The sequence below is a fragment of the Pelodiscus sinensis genome, chromosome 9 (assembly GCF_049634645.1).
Source record: "Pelodiscus sinensis isolate JC-2024 chromosome 9, ASM4963464v1, whole genome shotgun sequence".
NCBI classification, from domain to species: domain Eukaryota; kingdom Metazoa; phylum Chordata; order Testudines; family Trionychidae; genus Pelodiscus; species Pelodiscus sinensis.
The window spans coordinates 35,510,315-35,538,146 of NC_134719.1; the positions used below are offsets into that span (position 1 = coordinate 35,510,315).

Below are 27,832 nucleotides of genomic sequence, written 5' to 3' on the forward strand. Positions count from 1 at the left end.
TTGAGATGTTTAGTTTCTTCTTTTATTTAGTAGGACTCCTTATTCAAACAGAAACAAAGTACTTCAGTGCCAGGTGAATTAAATACCAAACCTCAGTGAAGACGAAGAGTCTGTATTTTAATAACTTAGAAGGAAAACAAGATATTATAGAAACCATGGAGTCATCAAAATGTTAACAAGTTAATATATTTTCAAGCAAATATAACAGTGTACATATAAAACATTTAATACAAAGTGAAAAACCATTAGATGCACCTACTAATGCTGATTTTTTTGGTTATTTCCACCTATTTCACCCTGTCTCAAAGCTATACTCTTCATTTCAATTACATGAAACTGATCTACAGCAAGAGAAAGAACGGGCTATTCTGTAACTGGGAATGATAGCACCACTGCAACAGGTTCTAACTTGAAGGTCATCTGAATTAGAGCTAGATAGTGAGGAGATCAAACACGCACAATTATACTAGCTGTAACTTGATATGAAATCATTTCTGGTTTTCACTGGTAGAGCTCAGTAAGTGCATCTTCCTGTACAAACATTAAAGTGACAACATTGAAAACTGGCAACAAATGAACAGATTGCATAAAATATACATATGATACACAATTATAGGCCATGTTGGCCAGTACGTAATCTACTCAGGAGCAAAGCGTTTATTGCATAGACAGGAAAACTGAACAGGAGTTTTTACAGAGTAAAGCACAAGCTTTGGTTTATGCTTAAACAGTTGAACAAGTTCTGCAACTGCAGTACACAATTTACACCGAAAAAGGGCTCCTTCCATTGCTGCTTGCAAGAGCAATCCTTTCTCTCTATAAATAATTCATTCCACCCTGGGAACTGAAGCTCACTCTTTTACCAAATGCACCTTCTATTAGCTCCATTTAGATTGGGAATGCATTTAAATAGACCTGTATGAAAATTTACTGAATTAAACAATTCAATTTCGTTTTTTCTTCCTAGTTTCCTCCCCATTTTTTAATTGTATATATTTCAAATATGGCACAAGAGTGGGATCCTCAATGGGAGAAAAAAAATTCTATAGACAAGATCAGTAAATTGTATTAACATTCCAAGAAATATTTGGTGCTCTATACAAAATGAGCTTCCCGGTGTTCTAATTCTTGCATACGTTTTGGTCTTAATCTCTTATAGGTGGGCTTCAGGTCTAGGGGGTGAAGGTCCTCTGAGTTCATTTTTTGTTGATTTGCATTCTGTCCAGGAGCACCTGATGCAAGTGCAGAGTTCTGAACAAGTTTCACAGTATTATCTTGGGCAAGAACAGAGCTAGCATTGGCTGTAGCACAAGTGTTAGGAAGAGAACCCTCCTCATTTTGCTTAGCTTTATTATTAGAAGGAGGTTTATAAAAAGTTCCTGGTGGTGGCTGCAAAGTTCTTGGTGTTCTGAAAGCAGCAAGAGGATTAGAATCTGGACCATTCCCTTCTGTTGTCATCCTCACAGCTCTGACAGGTACAGTGTATGGCTTATTGGGAAGTATGGCATTCACTGAATTGTTACCAACGCTGTAGGATGAAGGTAAGGCACATGCACTCCCACTCTCATGTGCTCGGTTCTCCTGGGATACGTTGGTCATAATCATTGCTGTCCTTGCAGTCATATCATATTGTTTATACTGTTTGTCCCAAGTTTTCCTCAGACTCTGTGTGTCATAAGAAGAAAGTCTGCAACAGGTATTAACAGCAGGAAATGCCTTAGTCTCTGAAACCTCTTCAATAGTGGAACTCCTGCCAAGCTTTTCTGGACTTAAAACTCCTGCATTTCCCAAGTTTCTCTCATTCAAAACACACGGAGGAAGTATTCGATCTACAGGTAAACTCACAGGACGAATAACTGGCTTCATCCTTGGAGATCGTAACTGAACTTTGGTTATTTGGCGAATAGGTTTTATAGGTAGCAAATTATTGACTTTACAACCATCTTCAGCTGGAGAGAGAGACAGTTCATTGTCTTTGTTTGAAACTGGCATTACGGCGTTGCCTAGAGGGAACACAAATGAGTTTTACTTAATCATTTTCCTTAGATAACACTTTACAGATCAGGTTACCTTTAACCATTTGGATTTATTAATATACCAATGTACACATGATAGCTGAAGAAAAGGAATTAGGGTTGTTGTTTTTTTTTAAGAATTTTGTAACCTTGAAATTGAGGCAACAAAGTCACTAGAGAAGCCAATAGTGCCACTAATGAGTTAGAATGCAATTTCACGTGTTTTCTGAACAAATTCCATACTATGTTACTAAGCCCCCGACCACCACAACAATAGCTGAAATAGCATTCCCTAGAAGTTGTACGTTTCTCCTTCACCAGTCCATGAGATTCCATCAAATTCTTGTTCTTTGAAGCAAATATGAAGTATCATGGGAACTATACATGCATTTTAAAGAGAGATGGAGGTAGTTGTATAGTTTCAAGTACTCATCAATGCCCCTTCCCAGATAAAGAAACAAAAAGCCTTAAAATACATTGTTAAACCCAGATTCATGCTTTATGGTATATACAGAATAATGAAGGATTTTTGCCTCATCATGAGGGGCAACACAAACTAATCCTGCTGGACCACTGTTTCTTTCAATTAACTAATAAGCCTATTTCTTTTGAGGATACCAAATACAATTCCAGTGCAGATAAAACAAACACTGTACTACAGCATCTGGTTTAAGTCCTGGTAAAGGGCATCGTTTTCATAAAGAAAGTCACAAATGGCAATGGAGGCTGACTTTGCTGCAGAGGAAAAAATTCCACTGCAAGGAGCAGAGTTTTTGGAAAGAGTGAGCTTTCTATACTTCTCTACACATTTTTGGGACAGTCTTCCTAGACATGCCATACAAGTGGGGAGAACACACACAAAAAAACTGGAGAGAGGTGCTGGAAGGCTCCACATCTTGGCTTAAATCAACCACATTTGTGGTGGGAAACTTAAGTTTTGTCCCGTATTAAAAACTCTTTTCCTAGGAAGTGGAGTTGCAAACAGCCTAACCAAGGATTGAGGCAGATGCTGAAAGAGTGATTGCCAAGGAGATATTAAGCATCTCATGACAACAACTGAGAGTATATCTGGAGTGCCATCGTCTTTTTTGCTTCCAAATTTTAATTTAGTTATTTGCTATTATAAAAGGGATATGTGTTGCTAACATTAGACAAATATTTATTACACCGATGTATAAATGAATTGCTGTTTTTACATAAACTACCTAGCATAAGCCAGACCTGCAAGAAGTGATCTTTGGAAAATGGTTATGTAATTAAAAGCAATGCTAACCTTGCTCTTCTGGAGTAGGAACTGTGGTAGTGTGGGGTTCAGATGGAGAATTCCTCTTTCCAAAGTCCTCCTGTTTAGTTCCAGTGGTGGACAGTGACATGCACTCTAGAGAAGAATAGGAAAGCACCTGTTAAATATATCTTTGCTGCTTAACCCCAATACCTTTGCTGAAATCACATCTACAAATACAATAATCCAAAGGTAGTACAGCCTATCAAAATGTTGCCTTACATACTCAAGGATTGTTGCATTAAAACACCCGCCTCCCCCGCAGGTATAGGATATACGAATACGGGCTTCTTCGTAGCCACCTGAAGCATAAGTCCTTGCTTCCTCTAACCAACATGAAGGCCACATCAGAACAGTGAATGCTAAGTAGCTTTAGGAGTTTAGCATACTTTCTCCTTTATTTGCACTTAATTCACCTGAACAGAATTAAAAGATATACTTTACTCATGACTGGTATTTGTTCACCTGGCAATATATTGCCCCAAGATTCATGAAGAGCCACTAACCAGTCACAGATGCATCTGATCTCCCTCTTGGGTTCCTACTGTCATCTAGTTGCTCAAATGAGGGAGTCACTTCTGAAAGTTTACTTTCACTTGGAATTAGCAGGATGCCCTGTTAACAGAAATCAGATCTGAAGTGAATGAAAATTCAAGAAAAATCTTTAAATATTAAAAGATTTCAAGGTGATATATTGGAATGCTGCAGAATTTGCAAACAGTTCAATTCCAACTCTTCAAAGTTACATCAATTCCAGTTTCACAACAGTCACTCACTTCCTTTATAGCAATAAATGACTTCCTTTGCTGCTGTGGCTCTCTCTCTTCTGTTGATGAAGCAATTTTAAGCAGCTCAGCATTTTCTTCAGATTGAACTGCAGTTGAAAGTGGTTGCAGAGAAACATCAAAGATCTTTTCATAGTAAGTTATGAGCAGCTCTACCATCCGAGCTTGATACGGATAGTCCACAAGTGAAGAGAGAGAAACTGCGGCATCCGTCTGACGTGGCCTGATTAGAGTTGGGCCGAATATGATACCAAGATTGCTAGCTGACATTTTATTTTCATCAGATTGTTCAGTCACTCTGTATAGAACAAAATACATCAGGTTATACAGGTATTTACTTTTTAGGAAATACTACTACGGATATTATTCAAAAACCGCAGAAAAGATCTACAAAGCTGGGTGCTGTTACGTACAACCAGGAAGGCAGAATTCAGCCTATGAAAAATATGTTAGAAGAGACATGTGCCAAAGACCTCCTACATTCTGATTAATGATGACATACAGCATATATCATTCTTTCAATAAGATTTGTTTTACCTTTGCAATGCATTTTCAAGATTCTGGCCACACAGTATTGTACACTCCTATTGATGAATAAATATAAGTTTCTTAAACTTCTAGGTGGACTACATATGAATATTTAGCTTCTAAAAACATTTTCAAGATCCGCATTTTCAGCAATGGGTGCCTAGAAGTAAGCTCCCCCTAAATAAGTTTGGCCTGATTCTCAAGGATCTTGAATACCTTTGCCTCCTATTTATTTCAGTGATATCTGTGAGTGCTCAGTATCTTTGGAAAAAAAAAAATCAGGCAATAGCTTAATGACAGAAGTCAGACTTATGTCTAGAATGCTTCACTCAACTATTACCCAACAGCAGCAACCAGCTTAACAATACATCCTACCACATAACCTAACTATCGGCCTGATCAAAGAACCTCTAGCTGATACGGAGGATGGGGAAGCAAATGGAAAATGGTTGCTAAAATGCACAAGATAGTTCCACCAGGTTCTGGAGTTTTCTTAAATATGCATTTTAAAAATAATGCATATAGTGGATGAACCATAATCTAAGGCATATTCCCATGTAGTGCAGTGGTAGCTGCAGGGAGTCAGCAGTGGCTCCATGATTCACAACCACCAAACCCCTCTGCCAGTAGAGAATTGCCCCCTCATCAGAATGCATTATATGCTGGAGGTGGGAAAAGACAATTGATTTACCTCCAATTGCTATATACAGGCAAAGAGTTTCCCTACACAGGGAAAACTCTTCACTGACCATCTCCAGCGGCTCTAAGGCTCACAGGATGCAAAGTGGCACTTTTGCAAGTCTGCATCATCACTTGATGTTAACCTGGCACCACAATTAACCCCCATGCTACAGCTGGATTCTGTAATAGCTAGTATCCCACAGTACAGTGCAGAATGACAGAAGAGGCAGTGGTGGGCCACACAGGTTTAGTGTCCCCAATATGGTGATTGCCCAAAGGAAGCAGTTTTCAGTACATTAGGTTAGGAAAAGAAAGACCCTGTTTGGCAACAGCGAAGGGACAACCAAAAGAATGATCTCAAACAAGCAAAATATAAATGTATGTCCTTTCTTGCTGGTCAGTCACCAGCCTGCCTCTGAAGTACCTGAACCTAGTGACGGACTGGCTTGTCTGAATGAAGACTTGCCTCTTTCCAGAGGAACACTAGCATTTCAGAAGCAATTAAAAACTAGCTCTTTTTGCCAGTCACCTAGCCAAAATCTCTTCTCTGACAATGCACATTGCTATGTTCGTAAACCCTGTCTGAAATGCAGTACGGAATACCTTGCTTTTCAGGAGGAAAAAAATATCAGGAGGCCAGTTCTAATATTCAAGCAATACATCCAGAAGGTCTACATTCAAGTCAGAGCACTGCATTATCCTTAAGGAACACAAATTCAATTTGAAAATAAATACAATTACACATAAACCCCCTCCCCATGTAGTTTTCAGGACAGACATCCAAATATGTGGGCACATTACCTTTAAAAAAAGTTTTAGCCTGCAGCATGTAACATGGTTCATTTTTCAAAACAACATTTGCAGGTTACCTTTAAGGTCTGTGTCTCACCTATGAAGATGTCCTACAAGGTATTGAAGAGTGTTATAGTTTGGCATAGGCAGCTGTTTGAGAAGATCTTTAATTTTAATGATTATTCTGTTCAATTCAATACAAACTGATTGTCTTTTCTTTGATCTGGGACTTGTTTGTTTCATGTCTAGTTCCTCATTAACATTCTGACTCTCTTTTGCAAGTCCAATGAATTCATTGTAAAGCCGAAACAAAATCAAAGGTTCTGGGAGCTAAGGAAATAAGAGTATGTTAGAAATATATTCATGTCGACATTTTACCTCATCTATTTCCTTCCTGTCTCTCATCAACTGCTGCCTAGTCTAGTGCCTTTCCTTTAACTGGAAGGCATAATCTTTACTTTATCTTGATTAAACAAACAAACAAATACACTCCTTTCAAAATACCAACGCATTGTGTCATAAATAACAGACAAATAATAAATGCTCATGATAAAAACGCACATATTACATCAACAGTGACTGTTACGGAGTAGCATATTATTGTAATATCGCACATGCGTGCAGACACACAATGGGTATAAATAAACATGACACAGCCAAAGGAAGAGCAGCATAGAATCAAAGACATTGTAGTAGTGTATCATACCAAATATTGCTGCTAATTTTCACCCAAAACTACTACAAAAACCAATTTTAAAATCACTTAAGACCCTTTCTAACATTTCTATTATTTTTGTTTGTAAAACTCCAACAAAAATGTTTTCCAATGAAGTATCTCCTTGCTGTGCATTGCAGCAGTTCAGGAGGATTGGGAGAGAATCTCAACAGAACAACGGCATAAGAAAGATTAAGTGACTTGGAATATTTTTGTTGCCCATGATCAGATAACAAAAATAGCAAAATTAATCAGCAGTGTTAAAAGGATTAACTCAGAGTCCCTAAACAAGGTTAGAGCATTATATTTGAACTCTAATGTAGGGATTCCACCTAAGAATGCACTGCTCTTCCCTCTGTTGCTTACCCCCCTTTAAAATTTGGACAGGGTTCCTCTCACAATTCTATCATTTCATCTAAAATCTAACATTGGTACCCGGGCCATTTTCTGAATAAACACTGAAAATATGAGGTGGTTTATTGGTATGATACCCCATTTGCGAAGGATCAAGCTGACAAGGGGAACAAATTTTAACTGTGACTCCAACCAGATTTGAAGCCAAGTCTCCAAATATGAAAGGCTGGAACATTAACCTGGCCTCACAAATATGAAATCTATTTCAACTGGCCTCACAAAGTACAGCACTTCTGCGGGATTACTGTGCTTTTTGGGTGGCTAAAGTCACTCTGCCTCATAACACAGACTGTATATGTAATAGTTTCCGCTGAAATCCATTGCCAGATTTTACAGCTTAATTGTCCCAAAATTAACTTTACCACCACAAAAAATGCACTTCAAGGTAAAAATGTTTTCTCGGAGTTTGAAAGTGTGCTAATTATCGGTTACTAGCACTTCTATGTGAGATAGATCTTTTTCAGCACAGAAGAATCATTCTTAACAGCCAAGCCTAGCTACAACTGCACTGAAAGGGTTAGACACATGAGAAGAAATAAGACAGTAGGTAATCATGTTACAATCACTTCGAAAGAAAATCTGAAAATAAGTATTTGTTACAATTCAGGTCTTCCTATAGTGCCACAAAAGATCCTAATTTTAATGCACAGAGATTTTGAAGGTTAAAGGCTAAACGTGACATTTTCAAAAGCATCAAGAAATGTAATGAGCACAAATACTATTGGAAGCCACTGGGACTAAAAGACTGCCACAAATGGCACCAACACTTGTGTACTGCCTTGAGTGGAAAAATCACAATATAGTATTACTTCTATTGATAGTTTCATTGCTTTGCACTATGAAATCCAATCTGCAGAGTGAAAATACAGGCTATCCTATTAAACAATTTCCTCAACAATTATAGAGCTACTGAAACCAGTATTTTTCTCCACTCTCAGGGTACATCTACACTTGCTCCCTAGTTCGATCTAGGGATGCAAATGTAGGCGACCGAAATTGCTACTGAAGCAGGGATTTAAATATCTCATGCTTCATTAGCATGATCTCGCCAGCGCATTACTCCATTCAACAGCTGTTTTACTTTAGTGGAAGTGCGCGCTGGGATGCGTTGGTTCGAACCAAACCCCTTAGTTCGAACTAACATTACTCCTCATTTTTTTGAGGAGTAACGTTAGCTCGAACCAAGGGGTTTGGTTCTAACTAGCACGCCCGGGTGCGCACTTTCACTTTTGAAACAGCTGTTGAGCGGAGTAATGCACAGGCGAGATCATGCTAATGAAGCGCGAGATATTTAAATCCCTGCTTCATTAGCAATTTCTGTCACGTACATTTGCATCCCCAGTTTGAACTAGGGAGCAAGTGTAGACATACCCTCATCGAAGAAGAGCTCTGTTATCACAATAACTTTGCTTTTTCATCCAAATGCTATAGAGTGGCCAGAGTACATACCTGGCGAAGGTATAATTTAAGGACGTTACTGATGTCATGTGCATAGAGCTCTGACAGTTCCACCAAGTCTTTTCCATTTTCAAAAGCCTGACAAAGCTTTTCAACTCTTGATTTGGCTCCATTCACACGATAGATACCCTGAAATTGGGAAAGAATAAAACAAAAGAAAATTGTGCAACTATGAAACACAGATTTGAAATTGACAGTACAGTATTTTCCAGAAAGCTTATAATGTTGATTTAAGCCATACCTTTACATTCAGGGCTCTGCTTTCAATTTCAGAGGTACATTTTTTGATGATGAAAGGGATGCCATCAGGGACACTTTTAGCAGCTTGAGCAAATTCCACCCCAAACAAATGAAGTCTTCCATGCAGTTTTTTGTGACCGCACTGAATAGCTAAAGTCTCTAAACACTTCTTGTGGCAAGTGAGTGAGCACTGCAATAAATAAGGGTATATTAAGAAAAATCATGTCACATACCTCAATATAATTGCATAGCACTAATATTTCATATTTAGAGTTTGCTGATAGTGTCACGTGCCAGTGTTTCTTAAACTTTTTAAAACCGAGGAACACGAAGGATTTTTTATTGAGAAAAAGAATAAAGGGTCTGGGTCACAACATTATCTGAGAATCTGTAGCTTGTTGTTACCAAAAGAATACAGGTCTTAAAGTTTCATCTTAACACAAATGCCAACAATCAATCAGCAGCGGTATAATATACTGCATTGTTTTCCAACCTCTTACCTCTTCACATTCTGCTCCATGGAATACCACTAGGCTATCACATTCTCTGCATTTAGATGGAGCCCGCAACTTTCGCAGCTTGTGTGTCTGAGCTGCCTTGGACAGAAGAGTGTTTCTAAAAGGTCCCGGTGAACTGGCAATTTCAGGTGTTAGATCATTTAAACCTTGAAACAGAATTTTGCTGTTACGAGAGTTTCTAAACTATGTAGTCAAATGCACATTATGTGGCTACAGAATAAGTTACATTACTCCATAAGCAATCACGTTTATGGGAATAACTATTACACCAAACATGTGAAAATAATACTGCATTATATAACCTGCATAATACATAGAAATTAATAGTTGAATAATCAGCTCCACTACAAATTATAATCCATCATATTAATAAATGGTCTCACATGAGTTCAATTTATGCCCCTAGTCAACTACTGGTTTAAAAATGATGGCACTAGTACTCTAGAAATTATTTCACTAATGCATCTTCACTGCCATAAAGCTATTCAAATTATATATACAGACACAGAAGACCTCTAAATAATTCTGTTCCATCCCCATACCCAAAAGATAATATTTGAGCGAGTTTTAGAAAAATTGAGCCATCATTGGTAATTCTTGTGACTTGTTATTTCATGTAACTAGTTTTTATTCAAATTAGTGTTGACAAACCTCAAAACCACAAAATCTTACCCATAATTTTGGGCTTCCACTGAGGTTTTGTGAAAAATAAGAAAGCAGACTAGAAGCTCAAATGGATTTGGTTTTGGTTTTGTAAGGCTGCTATATTATCAAAACAACTCCCCTAAACGATGTAACAGTATTTTTTTAAATTCAAACTGGGGGCATCAAACATGATGACATCAAACCCAACTGGACTTAAAGGATAAAATCTCAGTTAACATACTAAACACAGTTGGATCTTGTAGACAACTCTCTCCCCTTGTCTGTGTGTTGGAAATATAGAGAAGATCCAGATATTTGGCATCAAGCAGTGTAGCTCTTCTTGTGAATACTAATGTCAAAAATTTCCTTGGTACTAGATGCTAACATGTGCTAAGGATGATCAATGAAGTACCATTGCTAGAGGTGTTTAAATGAAGATATAGGTTGAATCTCTAGAATTCAGGACTCTGATCCAGCAACATCCGTGATCCAGCAGGACCAGGTTCAGAAATGAAGCCCCTGGCGGGGCTAGAATCGGCGGGGCTAGAATCAGCGAGGCCAGCAGCTGGACACGGAGCATGGGCTGGCACTGTGGGGGGGTGTAGCCCCAGCCAGAGTCAGGGGCAACAGGGCTGGCCCCTGTCTGGAGCTGGTGCAGTGGGGGCTGCAGTCCCACTTAGGGCTGGCAGGGTGGAAGGCTGGAGGCAGCAGCAGGCGACAGGAAGAGCAGCCCTAGCCAGGAGCAAAGCCTACAGCTAGGTAGGGAGCCTTGACCTCCTCTTGTCTGGCAAACTCTGTGGTTCGGAACCACTCAGGTCCCAAGGGTGCCAGACAAAGGAGGTTTGACCTGTAGTACATTATTCTAAACATAAAGGACAATACAACACTACTGCACAGAAATTAGCACTATTATTCAGGTGGTCTATCTTGGCTGTGTATAAATAATTTTGTAAGTATATCAACTTTAGGTGGAGTCAGTTTGATTTTACACAAATCAGCTAAAATAAAAACACATCACACTTCAGACCAGCAAAAGCCTTCCACTAACTTACTAGAACACAGGGTTCAGAAACATTGTCCTTACCACAGTCTGAAGGAGAAGGTGGTTCCCTTTCATCAAGATCATCTGCAGATGACATGGTGCCAGTAGATGGTGTGCGGGGAAGTCTTCTCTTAAAATCCCCTATAGAGGAGAAGATGATGTATTTTCAGACCTGGAAATACAACCAGCCCAACTGCATATTCTCAATATGGGCTCAATTTAACTTCCATTGATTTAAAATAGACTGTGGGTCAGGTTCAATGAGAGGATTTCAAATCCAAGTATAACTGGTAATGAACTGTACCTGGACTAGCAGATGGAGAATCCATGGATCGTGATTCACTGCTTCCTCCTGCACTTTCAGAGTCACTGCACATTCCTCCACTTTGGTTGCCAACTGACCACGATCTGAATGGTGGGGGTCCTCGCACTGCTTTAAAAACCAAAACACTAAGATTTAAAACAGCCTGGTGTGAAAGGTCTTTGCTGAGAGCATCTTCAAGCAGCGTTGTAGAAAAGGAATATTATTGCAAGTTAAGCCAAGTTACATAAAACTTGCAACAGCCTCCAACGAAAACAAATCTGTTGCATTATTATTGAAAAAGCATTACCGTATCCATAAAAAATAAGTTTTTGAAATTTGACAACTGTTTTAGTCAACAGTTAAAACCAAAGGGGTATCTTTTAAAGAGTTAAATAAAAAACATCTTAAAATTGATTATTTTACTCTATTATTGAAACACAAATCTTTACTATATAAAGAAGATTTTTCCTGTGGGATGACGGAAATGACATCATGCGTGTCACTGCATTCTGTAGGAAAAGTTTTCGTCTTGCCACCCCACTGCCCTCAGTTGCCTTCCCACTCCCACCTTCCCGGCTTACAGTGGAAGGGGCCTGTCCAGGGTGAGTGGCCCCAGGCCAACAAGCAGCTGTTCCGGGGCTAGGCCACGGTGGCGCACTGCAGCACTGAGGCAGTGCGGGGCCTGCCATCCCCCTCCCTGGTTGCTCCCGCCAAAGACGGCCAGCAGCCTGGGCAGCTGCTTCCAGGCATGGGACCACAAGCGCAGCAAGAAGTCACTGCTTCTGCCCCCGCCATTCCCTGGCTCAGCCCCCGAGTCTCGCTGCGCAGGAAAGTACTCCCGATCTTGGGCTGGGGTAATAGCAGTGTCCAAGGTGGCTATCTGGAGCCTCTCTCTGCGCTCCCAATGGCCAGATTCTGCATAATGGGAGCAGCGTGAGGCCCAAAGACAAGTGCCCCCCCCCCTCCACCCCTCTCAGGCACAGACCTGCATCTCCGGCCCCCCTGAGCTGCCACACAGAAGATGGCCAAGTGGAGGGCGGATGCTGTTTTAAAAACAGCTGATGAGGCACCAGCAGCGGGATCCACATGGGGGTGAAGCCATGGCAGGATTGGCAGTGGGGGGGGGGGGGGGGGGGGCACGAGAGTGTCAGGACTGGGGTGTACTCTGGCTCAAGCTCCAGCAGTCACCACATGGCTGGCAGCTGCTTGTGTTTTAAAAACAGCTGCTCGGGGGCGCCAGTGGTGGGACCCACACCATGGGGGTAGGGAGAGAAAGGACTGGGTTGACGGAGACGGGGAGAGAGAAGGGGCCTGGTCTGGGGAGAAAGGATCCAGGGAGGGGGGAAGGGGCCATGGCTGGCAGAGTGGGGGGAAGGGAAAGGGGCCCTAGTTGGTATGGTCATAGCCTGGCCCTTTCCAGTGGCTGGGGGAAGAGCAGGTGTTTCCTGTAATAGGGGGGATGGAGAGCACAGAAAGCAGAGGGCACTGCCCCCTAGTTGTAATATATAAATTTATTATGAGAATTTGCTGTTTGATTTGCATTTCACTTTTTTTTGGCAATGGAACTAGTTTACTCAGGTAGTCAGTTTTACAACTGAGTTCTGTCCATTATCACACTTGCAGCACTTAGGCAGTGAACAAAGATTTAATTTACAGCTTTAATTATTTTTGTTAAATAAATGCTATATTGTGGCCCCATACTACTTAGCAAGTTTCTTCAAAAAAAACATTGGTATCTATTACTTATCATCATCATCTAATTACTGGCAAATAGGACACATCATCATCACCACACCTATTTAAGATGATCTTTCTATTTGTAAATGAAAAAAATGAAACATGGGGGAAAAAATCCCCTACCTTGGATATCTGTGCTGCTGGAAGACCTTTTCTCACCAATTTTTTGGAAACGACGGTAAGATGGGCTTCCAACATCTTCTAAAGACTGAGTAGGGAAGTCTCCTGAAGACTGGGATAAGTTTCCATGTGATGTATGAGCACTGTTTGTTGATTGTTTACTAAAAACCCTTTGAAGAAAAAAAGCCACTCATTGGAAACAGGCCTGAATACAACATTCAGTTAAAAACTCAATATATATTCCTGCCTAAGGCATTAAAATTTTTTCTATTTGCATCGATGTATTTTTTCTGTTTACATCGATGACAGAGTCAGGGCTGAGGACAGAAATACTGGGGCCTTGGGAAAAGTGAAGAGGCTGGATCCAATCCCTTCCAGAAGGGCCTAGCTTCCTCCACCCAGCCCTTCTGCATCACCAGGACCACACCACTTGGGAGCTCCAGCAGTGATTTAAAGCCCCAGGAGCCCTGGTTACTGCTGTGATAGCAGCTGGGAGCCCCAGGACCTTTTAAATCACTAGGCTCTGGGGTAGCTTCCTTTCCTATTTCTCCTCCTGCCCCTGCATTGGCAGTCCTGCTCAGGTATGTACCATGATAAATGCTTAGGGCTAAATACTGCTGTCAGCTACATCAGTGGAGTTGCGCATATGTAACAGAGCACAATTTGGCTCTTAGTATTCATGTACCAGTAATACTTCCCATACAATCAATCTTCGAGTGTTTTTGTGAGGTGGCTATGATCCCAATTTTGCAGATTATTGCAAAGGTTAACAGATTGTCCAAGATTAGAGGAATTCAGTGGTAGATCTGAGACTAGACCTCGTAGAGCCTACGTCCCAGTCCTGTACTCCCCTCTAAACATCATTTCTCCAGTAATGCATAGCTCTTTGCTACTTAAAACCATTGTAAACTTCAAGTTTTAACTTTGTGCCATTGGCTGGAACATGACTATGCATCTGTAGCATGTTGACCAGGAGCGGGCAAAATACAGCCTATGGGCTGAATCCAGACCTCCGCTAGGCTCCCCACTTACCCCACTCTCACACACTCCTCAGAGCAGCTCTCTGAACACTGTAAGCTGGAGGGAGAGGCTTTGAGCGCTGCCCTAGCACCAACGACCAGTTTCTAACCAATGGGAGCTGCCTGTTTGCAGGACAGGCAGCGCATAAAGTACTTCTCCCACTCTGGGCTCACAGCATTCAAAGGCATACATGGCCCCTGCAACTGGTACAGGGGCACAGAAGACAGGAACCTTGGTGGAGAGGAACCAGCTGGGCTGCTGGATGAAAGCTGCCCAGGTTAGCACCTCCCCGCCAGAGCCTGCCTCTGGCATCCCTGCCCCTCCCCATAGAACACAAACTCTCTCCACTCCTGCTTCTGCACCCATACCTCTAAGAGACTCTGCACCCCGCCCCCTCCTCAAGGTTACAAACCCATCCCAAACTTTGTCAAACCCTACTCCCCATCACAACCCGAATCCCTGCACCCTCTCCTGTACTCCTGCCCCAAGACACAATCCTCTCTTATCCCACGTTCCCTTCTGCACCCAACCTCCAACTGAGACTCTGATCCTCCTCCATTAATAGCATAGAAAAGTGTGACCCATGACCACTTAAATTCTTGGTGTGCCCTCCCCACATCAAAAATTACTGCCCAACCCAGATGTAGACTAAGGGTCAGAACAGTAACATACTAATATATTTTTAGGAGTACAAGTTAATAATCTAATAATAATCTCAGGCCTGGGGGCTGGCTGCAGCCCCCTGCTTGCCTGGATCTAGCCCCTGAGGCTCAGGGCTCCCCTCCCCCCCAGCATTGGGTAGCCCATGCCAGCGCTCCAGCCCTCCCTACAGCAGGGATAAAGCACCCAAAATCTACTAGCCTGGGGCCCCCTAGCTGCTGGTGTGAGGGGAATCTGGGGAGTGTCTTTCTCCTCAGTCAGGGGCCACATCAGTGAGGGTTTAGGGGTTTTTTTTGGGGGGGGGGAGGGACTTCTCACTTGTGTGCAGCCCCAAACTGATTTTTCTGTGGGTGAGCAGTGGGTGACCCAAAAAAGGTTCCCCACCTCTCATCTAATTCATCTAAAATGCTGAAGCACCTTAGAGACAAAATGGCTTACTGGCCAACTTTAGCCTGCACTTAATCAGCTCTCCTCTATCCCGGGGAAGGGAATTGCATAAGGAATCACAAAGGCATGTGCAAGAGAGTAGCATGGTGTGGGGAAAGAATCAGCAATGCAACAAACTCTGGGAGGTAAATGTTAAGGGGTACGCAATGGTCTTGGAATGCCAATCCTACTGATTGTTTGGATGTTGCACAGCTTATGTCCTTTCACTCTGAAAATTCACGCATATGGATCTGAATTAGAGTAAAGACACAGAATAGAATAAAACAGAACCTTCCCCTTCACTCTCCAGGCTGTATCTTGCCCTGGCACTGGGGGTCCAGGCTCTGCACATCCCAGCACTTCCTTGGCTGCAACACGACAGGAAGGTTTGCAGAGCTGCAGCCATAGAAGGCACATCCTAATACTTGGTTCCCCGGTTGCAGGCCTGCAAACCTGCCTTCTGCTTAATAGCTATTTCTAGATAATGGCAACATTTTTTTTGAGGGGGGGGGGAGAAGGGGAGGAGAGGGGAGGGAGGGAACCGAAAAGGTGCTAATCAACAGAATCCACTGTACACCAGAAAATACTCCATGCAGCAAAATGCTTAAAAACATAAGATAGTATTCAGCCATCAAGATGTGGTGGCAGCAAACACTGCACAACCCATGTACTAGGGATGTAACCAGTTAGCCAGCAGGCCTGGCTCAGCCCAGCCCAACCCCTGCCCATGGGATCCTGGTTAAGTGGGATCTTATTCCCATCCTCCAAGAATGAACAAGGATTTAGTGAAGTACTCCTGTTGCAGCATGTCTCACCAATTACACACACAGTTCAAGAACAACAACTTTTATATTACCAGCTAGCTACATCTACATATCAGCAAAGCAATTCAATCAAATTATTTATCTAAGTTCTGTCTAGTCCTATTATAAACAAAAGGGAAACTACAACACTATGGTGGGAATTTCAGATCTAGCACGGATGCACTAATTTAATGTGGTTACTGAGGGGCACACATCACAAGTCATGGCAAAATGACAATTTACATGAGACTTTTGTATGAATTTTGTTTCATTACAAGGTGCATCCTTCTGTAAACATTTTCCTTGTATTTCATTTCAAGTAAACAAGTGCCATTAATAGTAGCTCTCACCCATCAACCTGGGAACTCTGAATTTCAAAGGAACCTGATTCAATGGGAATGTCTTCTTTTGGCAGACTTTTCACAAACTCTGAATACTGCTGTCCTGGGTCATAGAGCTTGGCATTTTCACAGAGGGACTGACAGTTAACTGGAAGAGAGACAACCTGGGCATGCTGCATCTGGAACAGGTTAACTGTTGCCTGTTATAAAATAAAGATTAAAAACAACACGTAAATGCTTTTAAATGCCCCAAACAAGACAGTTTATATGCAATCCTCTCTTACATTAACTTTGCTGGGGAAAAAAAATTCATTACACCACCAAGGATGCAAACAAGTTTGCCAACTCTATTTGCTAATACTGGATCAGTCAGGCACACAATTCCGTGCTCCGGGTGTCAAGGTTCCCTCTAAGCTACACAGCCATAAAGCTACCTAAGACGACCCATAAAGGGGCACATGCAGAGGTGTACTCCTCTGGCTCCAGCAGGAAGTCCAGATTAAAAAAAGGGGCTTTAAGGGCTGAAGCCAGGGGTTTGTGGACTAAGGGGAGCTCCCTTTAGCCCATGGCCCTGGGCTGCAGTCCATAAAGCCCTGTGTTCTTAGCCAGCCTTTCTGGGAGGGGATGGGCAGGCAGTGGCTCTGCGCATGGCTAAGCACTGGATGTGTGGAAGCACCTGTTCCCCATTGCCAAACAGGAGCTGCCCCAGGCAAGCACATATCATCCCCGTATTAGTGCACATAACAAAATCCATTCTGCACAAGGATATAAAAAAAGGGAAGAGGGGAGGCAAAACAGCTAAGTAACCCTTTGATTGCCAGAAGCTGGGACAAGTGAACTATAGGAAAAGATGATTTGGTAATGGCCCTGTTCTGTTCATTCCTCTCAAGTATCTGGTGCAGATTACTGTCAAAAGACAGGGTACTGGGATAGACACTTTTGGTCTGATCCAGAAAGAGGAATTAAAAAAACAACCAATTTTCCAACACTAGTTGCACCCTCCTTTTCCTCACAGTCACAAACTGCTTTCCCCTTACAACTATTCCACCTCCAGCTGGTCAACCCAGCACCAGTTTCTCTACATTTGGATTGGTGTAAACTGCAGAGCTTTCTGTTCCTCCCACTAACAGGATGGTAGCCTCTAATGGTGAATGACTGGGAGTTCCAAACCCAGGCCGGCCTATAGCTTAGATTTTAGGGTTACAGATGACAAGATTTCTCCCCAGGTGGCAGACTAATTAGGAAAGGATACTGGGTGAGGTGGTCTGCAGAAGGATCAAATGGAGGGAGAAATTGTCTCCTCACAGGCCAGGAAAGAGGAGCAGAGCCACTCCTCATGGCAGTTACTGCAGATTCAGAATTACGGTAATCACTGCTGCACTTTTACCCTCCTCAGTATGGGAAGGATTCTTGCTTCTGGAGTCATATACTCCTGGTTCCATCACCACTGCGGCTTTGCAGTAGCAAAGATGAAAGCCCATATAGCTGAGTTTCATAATATGAACAGGATATGGATCCCATGAGTAAGTATTTAAATATTTAAATACTATGTAGCAAACTTGTTGTCCTCACTGTGAACTGAAATATCTCCTCCTCCCCTGTACTTAGTCTTTTCTAATAAAGTTAAAATTAGTAAGTTAGTCTGTATAGTAGATAAGTAATCTAAAAGACTGAAGAATATAGGCCTTAGCTTCTCTCCTGCCTTCATTCTTCCTCAAACTGGTACCAGATTGATTACTCTAACATGACAACTTCTAGTTGAATTTCATATACTGTAGCCAATCAAAACTGATTTCATGGCAGCTTCAAGCACATCTTCAATGGGGGTCAATGTTAATGGGGTCAAAACTGTACTTGTGTTAAGTTACGAGTTTTCACTCTCTAGCGTTGACCAAGCAAATGTCTTTTCTAACCTGCAAATGCAAAAAATATGATGTGAACAATAGCTGTACGCATAAGCAGCAGACTAGGGATGTTAAATTATGATGAATCATCTAATTGAGTAGTTGATGGAATTTCCATCAAATACTCGATTACTCAATGGGGGAGGGGAGGGAGAATTGCTATTTCCGCTGCGCTTCTGTCTTTTAAATGTAGTAAGAGCCACCCACAGGGAACCTGGAGGACTCTTACTACATTTAAAAGGAAGAAGCATAGCGGGGAACCCAGGGCAAGCGGGACTGAAGCAGTTGCCACTTGCGCCGTTTTCTCCACTGCACCTTTGCTGCCCCTGCCCCCTGGGAAGATAGTGCTGGGGGGAGCCAACTTTTAAGCTGGCTTCTGCTCCCCCCTGGGGAAAGCGACCAGTCGATAGACTCTCAACTACATGATAAGCCTAGGCTGCAACAGACACAGAGTAAACTTTGGGCACAGGCTCTTTGCAATGATTAGTGGTGTTCTTACATAAGTTCACAAAAATCCCATCTACCTTCAAAATTCTTGAAAGGCAGCAGTATGAAAAATGTATCCTGACGTACCTTTCTATTTCTTCCACTAGAAACACCTGCTACTTTAGAGGAGTCCCATTATAATCTAGTTTTCTTTTAGTCTGTTACCCCTTTAGGTAAACGTATCAACACTCTACTCCCATGAACAGCTATTTAAAAGTTATTTTCTAAAGCACAACTTTCTTTTTAAGTACAGAAATAGGTTTTAAAAGGGTCTTACAGCTTTAAGGGTAAGATCGCACTGATAAACAAGTTCCCGAAGCTGTGTTAAACTATCACTTTTGAGGCTTTCCATATCATTTCGCTTTTCTTCAACTTCTGCCATGCTGGTTTTGTAGTGTTCACTGGCCTCTTCAGCCTGAAAACAAAATAAAAAAATCCCTGAAAAATATAGGTAACTGACAGACCACAGAACTTTGCTATTAGAAATAAAACGGAGGGAAAAAATCGGATTAGTAAGCTTCTAAATTGGGGGTTCTTATAGAAAAATCAATATCTATAAAGCATAGATTGAAGTAAATTACAAGCACAACATTGTCTTACTTGCCTTTTTATTGTCCAAGCACAGGCAAAATTCAACACCACCACCATTGCAAAAAGAATTTTTGGAATAAGAAAAACAGAGCTCTTACTTTCTGAAGAGCTTCCTCTTCTAGCTTTCGCTTTTTTTCCAACTGTTTGCTGACATCTTTCACAAGACTTGTGTTGCTTGTGTTGCTTGAGTTCAGATGTTCTTCCTCAACACGAATGGTGGAGGATTTTGCCTTCTCATACTCCTCTTGACGCTGCAAGTACAGCAGCTTTGCTTTTCTTAGAGTAGCTTCTAGTTCTTGCTGTACAATATACAGTGCAAAAGCAAAGAATGAATCTCTTACGTCAAACAATACAATTATGCAACTGGGAAACAGGCTGTCAGGCCTCCATTTTACAGTACTGACCACAAGCAATATCTGATGTATCTGCAATTTAATGAAAGCCTATGGGATATGAACTGCCGCCAATGAAAGCTGTGTGTGGCTTAATATGAGTTTAGATGTCTAGCTCTAGGCACTCAGCTTTATAAGTTCTGGACTGCATGTTGAGCAATTTTTGAAAAAAGTGTTGGACACTCAGTTGGGTACACAGAAATACCAACCATTTTCTTCTGTTCTCGCTGCCAAAGCTCTTTGATATCTTTCCTTTGTTTATCCAACTCATTTTTTCTTCCTAGGAGAGGCTAGACAAGAAAAAGTTTATGAGCTAAGTAACAAAGTCATATTTTGTTAGAAACTATGCTATCAATTAAATGTAACAAATGCACAGAAAATAAAATTTTACCTGCACAAATTTGTTAGTCTGGAGAGCAGCTGCTGTTCTTTGCCAAAGCTGACCGTTCTCTATATCATTTTGAAAAGCATTTATGAATATTGACTGGAATGGCATATAATCCTAGAATTAAACACAAAACAAACTACTAACATTAAAGGGTAGGAAGACAGAGTCATTCCTGATCCTAGTAAAATGTAACTAGAGCCTCAGGTTTTTGTATGTGTGAAACCCAGAATTAAGTTGTAACATGAATGTTGTTATAATTTTCTCTAATAATTTCACTTCCATTAAGAGAATACTTTAAAAAAAAAAGGTGCTTCCTACAAATCTAATTTTTGTGGTTACTAAATAGTTCACAGAACAGTAACGTAAGGAACTTTTTGTTGACGTTAATTCCATAAAGACCACTCTATACTTCCAATATGACACAATTAGTCATCAAAATTTCCACAGAGTCAAATGAGATTCAGAAGGATTTAGCTGATAATTTACCATGTAATCTTCTTTGTATTCACTCATACAAAAATTAACTGTTCGGTGCCCAGAACTAGGACTTCCAAGAGCAAGAAATTCATTTTAATTTTGAAAGTAGATATCAACCTAAATATCCCATTTGATTTTTTTTTTTTAAGTGTAAGAGACATTTAAAAAATAGAATTAACTGAACACTCACCTGGGATCCAACAATAGCTTTTGTAGTTTCGGCCATTTTTGCTAAGTTTTTTGCACATTCCACTTCTGTAGGTGAAAAAATTGGATTTTTAATAAAAAAGGACATACCCACCACTATCTTCATTTTGTTACAATCTTTCCATTTCAGGAAATGGGTAAAAGTTCCTACTCACTTTAGTGGAACAGCTACTAATTTAGAAATCAGATTGACAGTTCACAGCACACGCCTGACAACAGATTTAATTCTACCGTGACAAAGCTGATTAGATGACAGAAAGAACCACTCACCCAAGCTAAGCTTTTTTTCTACCCATGAGACTACATCCTTGGTATATTTTGACCAAGCTTTAGCATAAGACAGAGCTGATTCAATTCCGCTGTCATTTCTTAGGAGCACGCTATCGACCTCTTCAGCCCGAAAATGTCCTGAAAATAAAACATCAAATGCAAAGAAGTGAATTTTAGACATGACCACACACTGACAATAAAGCTAGTATCAGCCAGCTGAACACTAAAGCAGCTCTGATCTAGAGTCATTCTTTAATGCTTGTTGACTCTAAATAAGACTGACAGGGATTTCAGAACAAATTAAAGGGTCATGGTATTTTATCTTGACTAGTTGTATAGCCACTATAACTTTTTAAAAAAAAAACAAACACTAGTCTCAATTACTTTCAAATGTGGCTCAGTGATGGTCTATTTTCTCCAAAAAGTTAATAAAGCACAAATAGGGACTCTCTCTCTCTCTCTCTCTCTCTCTCTCTCTCTCAACATTTAGATTTCTGACTTCATTTTTATATACCTGATTTAAAACCCCCTGAAATATCGAATTTATTTAGAGAATATGTTTGCAGTTCCATGCACATGCAACACAGAATGTACAAGTAAAGAAAGATTCACATTCATGTAAGAAGATTTACCTGTGTCTTGTACATCTTCCCGTTCATGTAGTGATGCCACAGACTCCACAGAAAGGTTTTCAAAAGACTTGATAGTAATAAAATAAAGTGTGTTAGGACAGAATAGTCAAACTGAAAACATACTAACTCAAGAGTATCTACCTGCCTTCTATTTTTCATAATTTACCACTAACACAGGAAGACAGAGGCTAGTCCGGGCTGTTAACTATTCATGCTTGCAAACCTGGAACACCTTTTAAGCTCCAAGACAATTTAAATACCAGGAAATTTTTGCTTATCTTTTAAACATTTTGAGCAGCTGTCTTCAAAGGCTTTGGTAAACAAGTGAATTGTTTAACAAAGCAGTTTAAAATTACCAAATCCACACATCCTACCCTACCCAACCCACTCACACCTTTCAGCAGTTCAACTGAGTTCTGGACAAGAATCAGGAAAGTGACAGAACTACCCCCATCCACTCACCAACCTTTCTTATGTACACTAAGGCTAAGCCGTAAACTCTGCAAAGAAAATTAATTAAAAAAATAAGCAAACTTGACATAATTTGATTCAATTAACATGTGTAATGTTCATCATCAGAAAGGTTTTTCCTCTGAGAAACTGTTTATACTCTGTCCAGATTTCCTCCAATACTTCATTTACCATTCTTATGTTATAAAACCAACAGAATACATTAATCTATTCTGGCAGCAGTTCTATATTTTGGCGGTATAATCTCCATAGAAGAGACAAAACACAACTGCAGCTCATTCTAAATGTTTAAGAGAATAGACATGAATAAAACTGATGGATTTGGCACTGGAAACAAACTTAAGATTAAACATATATGATGAGATACCAATAATAGTATCACCATCAAGCCCTTTAAATGACATTTTCATCTCAACAAAACTGACCAAGGTAAAGTCTACTAACAAATCACTGATCACTCATGAGCCCTATCCTAACATCTCAACATCCAGCCTCTTCCAACCCATAATATGTAAGATGTCTATCTGACTTCAATCATGCAGAGGGAGTTAGAAATTATACAGGCAATTTTCTAACCATCACTATAGACTGGAGAACATCAGTCCCGCAACAGAGTGAAGTCACTACATACCATTCAGGTTTGGAAAATAATACATGGAGATATATCTATCTCAGAGCTGGAAGGGACCTTGAGAGGTCATTGAATCCAGTCCCCTGCCCTCATGGCAGTACCAAGTGCCATCCCTGACAGATTTGTCCCAAATCCCTAAATAGCCCCCTCAAGGATTAAACTCACAACCCTGGGTTTCGCAGGCCAATGTACAAACCACTAAGCTATCCCCCCCCAAGTTACTTTACATACTCCATGTTAATAGTGCTTTTGACAGCAAAGTTTTCTACTTTTTTTTTCCCAGCTACAGTCAAGTGTTTTTACCAACATCAGGTACAATTTCAGAGAAGATCAATTCCTATGTTTCTTACCAACTCTTAGGGTACGTCTAGACTACATACCTCTGTCGCCAGAGGCATGTAGATTAGGCTACCAGACATAGGAAAATGAAGCGGCGATTTACATAATTGCCGCTTCATTTAAATTTACATGGCTGCCGCGCTGAGCCGACAAACAGCTGATCAGCTGTTTGTCGGCTCAGCGCAGCAGCCATGTAAATTTAAATGAAGCGGCGATTATTTAAATCGCCGCTTCATTTTCCTATGTCTGGTAGCCTAATCTACATGCCTCTGGCGACAGAGGCATGTAGTCTAGACGTACCCTTATACTACATATAGCAGCAAGTTTTTTCCTCCTTAATATTCACCTATCCAATGGCCTTGATCACGTGCACTTCTATAGACGGCCATAATTTAAGACAGATGACCAACAAATTGAACTTTCCTAGGTTGCCCTAGTTGCTCCAAAATTTCAAACATGTAATCATCCCCTCTCTCAGGAAAACAAAGGATGAGAAAAAGTTGGTGGTGAGTATGAATTGGTGACCATTACGAACTGATATAATTCGGGTTCCACAGTCATTTTGGTACAGTCTTACTGCCCCTCTTGTTTTCTTCTTGTCCTCATACTGAGGCTTTGCCTACACTGCCACTTATAAAGCTAAAACTTAGTCATTCAGAGTGGAAAAAAAGCACACACCCCTTAAGAAGCAAAAGTTATAGCACTGAAAAGCACAACTACAGACTGCATTTTATCGCCAGGAGTGCATGCTTTTTTAGATAAAGCTACCACCCCTTCATTAGGAGTGGTTTATTATCACCAGGAGAGCTCTCTCACACAAAGCGTGACTACTCTACCTATGTTATAGTGCAGTGCTGCCACTGCCACACTGAAACACGGGCAGTGTAGACATACACTTAGAAGAGTGTGCCCTTTGGCTCTCTTAACCAAGTTCTACATTTGTCTCTATAGGACTCATTTTATTTCCTCAGATTTACTATCGCACAACTTCCCCATTCCTTGAAAGTCTCCCTTTTCCCTGCAAATCTGTTAGTAAAAATTTCCACACAATTTCACCATTGGTCTCACTACTGAAGCAGTCACTGCTATGATCTGACTCGCTCTTTTGTATAAGAGCTACACAAATTATGAGAACTTGATCTGAGACTGCCAATCACTCCAGGTTTAAGAAATTCTCCCCTTTATATTTTCTAACACCATGAAACTTAAACCAGTCTAGAAACCGAGCTAAACTTTAAGCACTATATTAGTAGCTGAATAAACTCAAGGACTTCTAGAATGTAATTAGCGATAGCAGCTTTAAAGTAAGTTTATCAAATATGGTTACTTGTTTAGACAAGCTTCCTAACTTTCCAAATGGAGACTAAAATCAACCACAGCCTGTTTCTCTTTTGGTAACTTCCTGACTCAGGTTGTGGTAGCACTAGTTTTGTTAACAGCTGTGCAGATAGGAGCCCATTAAACTTATACCACCTTGGACTGTCCATTCAGCTGCCAAGCAGAAACCACTGAAAATTATTAATAAATTTACTGAGATTCTATGGTGCCTTACTGCCAATTAATTTTAAGTCAGGTGAAACTTGTTTTCTAAATGATTTAAATTCCTAATCAGTTACTTTCAATTTCCATCATTGTTTGGTTATACTGTCTTTTAACCCCAATTTCTCATGCTCCTACTCATTTAGCTACATGACAATCATGATTTTCTCTTTAAGATGTTCTTTGCACAGCCACAGAAATCATGGTTAAGCACAATTGTGTAAATAGCCAAGGTCAAAGCATATTATGAAATTACCTTCCTTTTCTGCATGGACAGAAAAATGAGCAGCAACACAGTTAACCCACATTTCTCCAAGTCCCTGCTTCAATACTAGCAACATTTTTTTAAAGTTTCCCAACTATTGCAGATGAACAAAGTGTTAACTTTGAGAGCCTCTTTATGTAGCTGGCCCACTGGCTCTCTCATTCAATTCTGTTGGGAACAAGCCTAAACCGTATAATGTCAAAAACTATCACAGTTCCTGGAAGCCTGTCTAAATGAGGGCTTCTGAAATGCAACAAAAAAGGCCATAGAGAACGATGTATTAGCCTTGCTTGTATAAACATGGATCTCTAAAAGTTTTTAAAAAAAATTCTAGTACAGAAAAGAAAACTTTAGAAGATCTGACCATAACAACGTGACTATATTTTAAAGATAGTTTCTAGTAGCACAGACAACACCTAAAATCATGCACTCCAACATCTGGGCTTGTATTTCAGCTTTCATTCTTGATAGTAATAGTTTGGATCATCATGCACACTGATTCTTAATTAAATTTTCTACCATACAATATACCTTAACAAGTTCAATTTTTTTCCAGCTTGCACAGCACTGTTTAGTACCACATTTTACTCATTTATGCATAATTAAACTTAGGTTCTGTTTCTAGGCTCAAGAGGTCTACTTTACTGGAATCAAACAATGCAATTGTTCTTTTGGATAAACTCGTTTTAAAGGTGAAATAATGTAAACAAGACTGGCAAAGATGAAACAGCACTGGTATTAACACAAAAATATTTTACACAGGGAAGCTTTAACAATAATATAAAATGACATTTTCAGTTTAACTGGGTTCATCTGTCAGAAAAATCGAACAAATTAACCCAGAAACAAGGATATTCAAAATAAGATGAAGAGGTTATGAAAATTTCCTTTAAAAATGTGACCTTATATTCCCAGAAGAATACATTCAGCCTACCCGGCTTCTACGAGATACAGGAAGTCCCAATGACGAACCATTGTCTACATCTCCCATAAGGAAGTCTGAAACACTGCCATGAAAACAGAAAAAAACCCGTGTTTTATTTGTTTGTTATTGACAGAATATCTTTAAGTCACCCCAAACAGAAAACTAGGTGTCTATTAAAGACTATCTATTTTAAAAAATTCTTCTAAACAGCATGCTTAAAAATAATCTAATTTTCTTTTAGCATTTTCAGACTAACGAGTTTTTAAACTATCTACAAGACAAGAACAGCAGAAATTGTGGTTTTACTTAAGCTCATGTCTCAATCAAACTTTACCGAGACTAATAGTAAATATTCATGTGTCTTCTGTGTTAATTCTGGTCAGCACTGTGCCTTTTACATTCCAATTTATTTCACTTACACGTTTCCAAAGGTGAACGCCAATGTGTCGATAGAAGAAAATATTTCACTGAAGAGTTCTCTCTTGTTTCCTTCATTCACCTCTTTGAAGTTCACAGCTTAGGAAATAGAATTCGAATTAGAAATTGTTCATGCTTACAAGACAGGAAAATTCATATAATAATCTCACAGAAAACACCTACAGAGAATAGTAACTTTATGCTTCAAGAAAGTATATTTCTAGAATTGTTTATAAAACATTACTGCAGAACAAAGTAATAAATACAATCAGTTTTAGAGCAAACAGACAAACACAACACAGAAACCTTCCAAACTGGGAATAAGGTTACCATCGCTCAATTCCCTACATTTCCCTATTCCCAGTTAAAATCTGTGTGGAAGTTCTTTGGGGGAGGAGGGAGGAGAAAGGAAGTGAGAGGCAAATGAAGAAGCATAGCCACCAACAGGAGTGATTCAGTCACCTGCCCAGTAACAGTCAACCCATACCACTGTGCAAGCTGGGAGCAGTGGAGAGTACAGACACAAATCTCTCCATCACCACACATGACTTCAAAACAGAAAAAGAGCAGGTTTACTCTTCACACTCTCATACTACAGTATTAGTGTTGAGAGCGACTGACCATGACTTGGGTTTTGAGGTGCTATAACAAAACAATGAGGAGGGAAAAATGATTTATTTTGGTAGCTTGTGTCAACAGCCTGAGGGAGGAGTAAATTTCTTACAGGCATAATCAAAAACAAGAGTGTGGCAGTGTGACATGGAGGAAAAGCAGGATGTCTTCTATCCTGTTCCAAATTTAAAGCCACAGAAAGAACGCAAAGAGCAGTTTTCATTCTGGTTCTCTTCAAAATACTCTTTCCCTGAATCAGGGGTGGTCCTCAGGTAGACAGTCTTGTGACTTGTCAGAGTGAATGGAACTTAGATTAGTATCTATGCTTAATTGGGCAATGTGAAATTCTGGTTTTCCAAGATGCCATAAAGTTCTCTCATACACACAAACACTTTTGCAACATTCCTTCATGACAATATTAACCCAATGCAAATAACTTAACCGATTTATAGTGCTTCAAACATACAAAAATTGAAATATGGAAATAACACTCATTGTATCTATTTCCAGACTCAGTAACGCCAACATTAAGTAAAAATTGAATTCACTGCAGTTTTCCTAATAATCTTATGCTTTTTAAGGGTTTAGCCTAAACTACTTCAGAAGTGTCCTACCAGATGCTTAAATCCTAGTGGTTAACCAAAACAAAGAAAAATACAGTAAATCAGGTACTCCCAGATTTCCTTTGTGAAAGGAAAAGTTTTCACCACAAAATTAACACAAATTCCTTCCTTCCTCCTTGAATGTACTGAGTACGCCA

At 40.3% G+C, this 27,832-nt stretch overlaps 1 protein-coding gene across 3 annotated transcripts in view; it reads right to left on the bottom strand.

Annotated features, from left to right (window-relative positions):
- Nucleotides 1–168: 168 nt before the first annotated feature.
- Nucleotides 169–27,832, bottom strand: part of ARHGAP29 (Rho GTPase activating protein 29) — a 78,375-nt gene continuing 50,711 nt past the window's right edge. For 2 of the 3 annotated variants that reach the window (XM_075936559.1, XM_014569045.2), the window contains 21 exons: nt 26,463–26,559; nt 26,053–26,125; nt 21,874–21,940; nt 21,242–21,379; nt 20,955–21,019; nt 20,291–20,401; nt 20,109–20,189; nt 19,606–19,806; nt 19,194–19,331; nt 16,536–16,726; nt 13,280–13,446; nt 11,420–11,548; nt 11,158–11,256; nt 9,411–9,574; nt 8,912–9,100; nt 8,662–8,799; nt 6,181–6,413; nt 4,074–4,380; nt 3,804–3,912; nt 3,289–3,393; nt 169–2,003 (listed from right to left, as the gene is read on the bottom strand). In XM_075936559.1, coding sequence (XP_075792674.1) covers nt 1,096–2,003; nt 3,289–3,393; nt 3,804–3,912; nt 4,074–4,380; nt 6,181–6,413; nt 8,662–8,799; nt 8,912–9,100; nt 9,411–9,574; nt 11,158–11,256; nt 11,420–11,548; nt 13,280–13,446; nt 16,536–16,726; nt 19,194–19,331; nt 19,606–19,806; nt 20,109–20,189; nt 20,291–20,401; nt 20,955–21,019; nt 21,242–21,379; nt 21,874–21,940; nt 26,053–26,125; nt 26,463–26,559 — 3,710 coding nt within the window. In that variant the 3' untranslated portion in view covers nt 169–1,095. The remainder of the gene's footprint in view (nt 2,004–3,288; nt 3,394–3,803; nt 3,913–4,073; nt 4,381–6,180; nt 6,414–8,661; nt 8,800–8,911; nt 9,101–9,410; nt 9,575–11,157; nt 11,257–11,419; nt 11,549–13,279; nt 13,447–16,535; nt 16,727–19,193; nt 19,332–19,605; nt 19,807–20,108; nt 20,190–20,290; nt 20,402–20,954; nt 21,020–21,241; nt 21,380–21,873; nt 21,941–26,052; nt 26,126–26,462; nt 26,560–27,832) is intronic. The other variant, XM_075936560.1, reaches the window with a different exon arrangement.